General features: G+C 53.6%; 2 protein-coding genes across 2 annotated transcripts; one reads left to right on the forward strand and one right to left on the reverse strand.

Annotated features, from left to right (window-relative positions):
* The first annotated feature begins 1 nt into the window (after position 1).
* Positions 2–961, forward strand: CSUI_007105 (uncharacterized protein). The gene has a single exon (XM_068067255.1). It carries the CDS (start codon positions 413–415, stop codon positions 611–613), a length of 201 nt encoding a protein of 66 aa, XP_067920768.1. The 5' UTR covers positions 2–412; the 3' UTR covers positions 614–961.
* Positions 962–1,652: 691 nt separating this feature from the next.
* CSUI_007106 (uncharacterized protein) lies at positions 1,653–4,688 on the reverse strand. The gene is made up of 3 exons (XM_068067256.1): positions 4,038–4,688; positions 2,951–3,187; positions 1,653–2,374 (listed from the first exon to the last, which is right to left on the reverse strand). Exon 1 carries the CDS (start codon positions 4,517–4,519, stop codon positions 4,247–4,249), a length of 273 nt encoding a protein of 90 aa, XP_067920769.1. The 5' UTR covers positions 4,520–4,688; the 3' UTR covers positions 1,653–2,374; positions 2,951–3,187; positions 4,038–4,246.
* Positions 4,689–4,773: the final 85 nt, after the last annotated feature.

The raw sequence follows: 4,773 nt of genomic DNA on the forward strand, positions 1-4,773 counted from the left end.
CCCGGGCTCTTTTCTTGAGTTATATATGTATTTTTTCCTTTTTTTTAATTTTGAACACTATTAGAAAAAAAAAAGAAAAAGGAAGACGAAATAAAAAGTTTGGAGCGGCGGCTGGAGACGGCCGCCGGTGACCTGCCCCGTGCAGCGGGCTGCATGCGAACCGGACGGTCCTGACAGTGGTATCCCGGGAAGAGAGAAGAGTTTTTCCGAACCTCTGCGGGTGGTGAGAAAAGAAAAAAGGGAGAGTTCTACGGCTTCACCTTAGGTTTTTTCTATGGTGAGGTGATTTTCTTGGGTTTTCAGCGGGCAACGTGGAGCCGACCGGTGGGTTCTGCATCCGTCACTATGACTATGAGACAGGGGGGTGCTGAAACGGTTCTTCGGCACCTAGTGACGAATTCTGAGAACTGTTATGACTCGCCTTTCGCAACCTGACCACCATTCTGCGTTATTTGCCAACGAGGCAGCCCACAGACGCTTTGGGACGTGTCTGGAAGGACGTTATTCGCGGTGCCCCGGCGCTCAGGGACGTGTCCTGGGGGACTTCGGAAGAATTTCGACACTTGGTGATAGTGTCTCTGCCGGCGGTCAGCGGCGTTTCGGATCTGGGTGAAATTAGGAACTTATGACCGTGGAATTTGCGTCTGCTCCTGGGGGAAATACTTGGCGGCGTGCTAGTGTTAGGATTGCGGGCAGTCGTTGAGTGGATTGACCGTGCGCGCAGACCTTCGGCTGATGAGTCCGAGAGGTTCTGCGAGTTAGGGGATGTTAGCAGACGTTGATTATGCGCTGTAGTGAGGGGTTTTGGGGTTTTCCCACATTTTGGAGGTGTGAGGAGACGTGGCGATTCTTCGTAGAGCGGGGTTTCGACTGACCCGTATGGATGGCTCTGCGTTTGTGAGCTCCGTGGTGTATTCGAGAATCGCCAGTGTTTATAACGTGACGTGAAACCGTTCCCAACAGAACTGACGGGACACCAGACGACGTGTGAAGCGTTTCCTTTCCACCAAGGAGTTGCTACGCGAGTCGAGGGACCTCGCGGAACAGCCTGTAGACAAAACCTCTGCGGGCTGTACGTTACTAGGCAGGAGAGTACCGGTAGAGTGGCAGACCGACTCCTGCGCTTGTAGCTAACGAAGAATAGTTACAAGTATCTCTAATTGTGACAAGGAGTCACCCCACAACTTTGGGTGAACATCCCTAGGATCTACCTCGCAACTCAGAGTGGGTACCTCTAGGAGTCACCCCGCAACTTATGGGCGGGGATAGCACTCGGCATAAACCTCGCACGGTAATAAAGTAACCTTAGTTAAGGACCGAGTAAGAATTCTGCCTAAATGGTGCTTGTAATACTTCAGCAATACGCGCTGATGAATCTGAGTGCAGACACTACCGGACAGAAAAACTTGTCTCTTACATGCGGAAAAAAAAGCGCACAAGCCGGCGCGGCGTCTGGCCAGAGTGCGTCTAGCGACAGCAGACCGAGCTCCAGATACAAAACAGGCAAGAAGATGTTTGCATGGACGCAACCGTGTACTGACTGCGACTTCCGTCGCCACTTTCAGACGCAAACTCTTTCATTAGAGCGTGAAGCGGAGTACTTCAGCCTACACACGCACTGTGGTCGACATGTTCAAGTGCGTCTTTCATGGCAAAGCCTGCCCGGTTCACGCTCGACACACCAACAAAGCAGTTTCAAGATCACAGAACACTCGGACCGGAGCGAGCTTAACTCGTAAGCACTACATAACACCTCTCTCCCAGAGCACAAAAACAGAACTGCCTGCGCCCACCACTGATTCACCGCACTACGCGTGCAGCCACTGCTGCATGTGCTGTCGCCACTTTTTCATGGGCCGTCATTCGGTCGCAACTGAACGGGTAAAACAAATTGACTGCATCTGAGTATGTTCTCGATGCCTCCTGCCCTACAGGGGGGGCTGCAGAGTGCACTCACTAAGTCCACATAACCACAGCTACCTGCCAACCTTCACTCCACAGAGCAGAGGCAGCTGCCGCTGTAATGGAGAGCCGAAACCAGAGTCTGACCCAGCCAGGAAAACCAGTTCCCCTAAAATCGAAACCCTGCAAAACAATTGCTCTTCAGACGGGGGATTCCGAGCAAGGAGGGCATGTCCATCAGTCGAAACGCCACGGAGAAACCAAGATCTTCGAAGAGGCAACTGACACGAGTGTTTAGTACAAGTTCCTTCGACGTCCTCCTCCCCTCTACAGAGCTTCCCCAGCTCTGGCGAGTGAGCAAGGCCGCGAATCCCGGGCAACGAGGACGGCGAAGACTCTACGGGACGAGGCCACGCTGGTAACACTGGAGACAAAACCACGAATCCTCGTCCTGGGTCTCTGGGGAGAAACCCTGGGCACACATAAAAACAGATGGCACATGAATGTAACGCAGCATGCAACTGCAGCACCAGCCTGTCTCTACGTCATAGACTGACACGGTTGTCTCCAGCTCGTCCGGCGAAGGCAAGGGTACTACCTATGAAACGGGCGAAGCAGTACCACGAGTACAAACGGTGCATATGCCTCACCACCAATGCTACAACGGCGGCACCCCCAGGACAGCAGCTCGGGCCTGATGCGTCAGGAAGACGGACGACCAAAAACAGACACTGAAATCTCAACTTCGAAGCCCTTCCTCGAAATTCACCTGCCGAGTGAGTTGAGCCCGAGCGACGTACACCGGAGCCAGCACAACGGGAAACACCAAGGCCGCAAACCGTGTTGCTGTGAAAACGGGAAGGCGTCTTGACACCCCGCTTCGACTACCCGTCTTGGCACTCTACCGCACAACCCGCAAACACTGCCGCTTCCACTTCACGTACACGAACGCCGACATGGCCGCAGAAGCTCATATTCGAGCCCGCGACGTGAAAAACAACAACCGAGTCAGCTTTCCTTGACCGTGCCAGAAGGACGGTGAACTTACCACGCACTCAAAGTGAAACCAGCGGTCGCAGGCGTCACAGGCCACCATTTTGTTGCACTCGAGACTTTCGCCCTTACTGCAAACCGGACAAATGCCCTCTCGAGCATCTGTATTCACGCTTCCTATTCCTCCCGTTGATGTGCCGGCACCGCCTGCTCCTCTCTGGCCGCCTGACTGAGATTCGCTCTGGGAACCTTGCGCTCCAGTGCCATAGAAGTACGTTGGCGAGCTAACGCGCTGAGAAATAAATACCATCGTAACAAACGGGAACTCAACGACAAGATTCCAGGCAAAACCCAGAAACGTGCGGACGGCTTCCCATCACAAGCCAAGCACAAGGAACCTGCCATTGCCAAAACTCCGATAAAAAAAAAGACAAGAAGAATGCCTCTCTCCAGGGAGCGATTCTCCATGTGTCTCTTCTGAGAGGGAAGTAAAGGAACGAGAACAATATACCTAAAAAAAACAGCCTCTTTCGGGCCTTTCGCTACGGATAAATTCGATTGGAAACCTCGAATGTGAATGCGCACACGGTCTAACCATCGGCCCGTATGGACAACACAGACTGCATCGTTAGTGCACACCGGACGGTGACTGACAGGTATATGCTTTTCACTGCTGGTTGCTGTCAAAGAACTACGGGACCCAGCTAAGGTCCAGTGCGCTTCTACCCTGCAGTCGTAGTCTTAGCAAGGCCCAAGAATACCGCACGAGCTGACACGAGCGATCTTGACGGGCACAGCGCAGTCTGCCTCAAGCGACTAGCAACCTATGCACGCGACCCAGATGAGCTAGGAAGGCAGAACAGGAAAGGCATCGACACGCTACACAGCGCTGGACAATGAACGCAGTTAAGAAATGCAACAAACAGGCCATCGTTCAAAGGTCAGAAGGTCGGCAGTCCACAACCTGTGAGTGGTCGATAGTCTGTTCATTTAATACACCAATGCAACCTGAAAAAAGAACTGTATCTTTGAGCGCTACATTACAGACTGCTTACACAGCTTATGCTTAGTACCGAGCCGCACCGGAAACCGAAATTACCCGAGCCGGTCTCTGCGCCTCACCAGAAAGTTGCCAGTCTTACCCGACTGTTGCTACTGGACCCCTCGTGTTTGGTTTTGCTCTGGCCGTGGTGTCTCCTGCCACCTCCGCTCTTGGATGAAGATCCGTGAGGGGTTTGATGAGACCCTCCGCTAGCCGCAGGAACGACAAAGGCTCCCCCTGAACCGCCTGCCCCGGAGCCAGCCCCGCTCCCAACTCCGCGTGACTGTTGCTGGGCCAGAGAAGACAGCGTCAGGCCTGCGCCACCGGACGTGCTCGACTGAGAGGAGGCATGGCGGGAACTCGCTGCAGCGCCTTCGTGGACCTGAAACAAGACGCCACTGTGAGGAAAAGGGTGTATAATCTCACGACCTTCAGAGAGTGCATCCACGCAACAAAAACCAACAACTCTACTCCACCGCAAAAATCACCAGACGCCGACCGGCGACTGTCTAGAAAAGTCACAAGCAAACTTCCACTTCCCCAAGTCTCGCATAGGAGAACACGGAGGCGGATGAGCAGCATGCACACGGCCTGGAGCGTGAGAAAAGACGTGTAGCGGACTCCTCCGGATCAGCCACGAGCGAAGTACGGATCTCAAACCCTAGCTCAGCTGTAAGTAACGAACGAACACGACTGACAGCCCACGCTCCGTGCAGATCCACGCATGGCCAATACGCACTCACCGGCAAAAGGCAGCTAGAAAGGACACAGGGCGTCTCTGCAAAAGGAGGCTGAGCGGTAGAAAACAGTTTACAGCATGTTACCTTCCGAGCCTT

The sequence above is a fragment of the Cystoisospora suis genome (assembly GCF_002600585.1).
Source record: "Cystoisospora suis strain Wien I chromosome Unknown contig_3672, whole genome shotgun sequence".
Lineage (NCBI taxonomy): Eukaryota > Apicomplexa > Conoidasida > Eucoccidiorida > Sarcocystidae > Cystoisospora > Cystoisospora suis.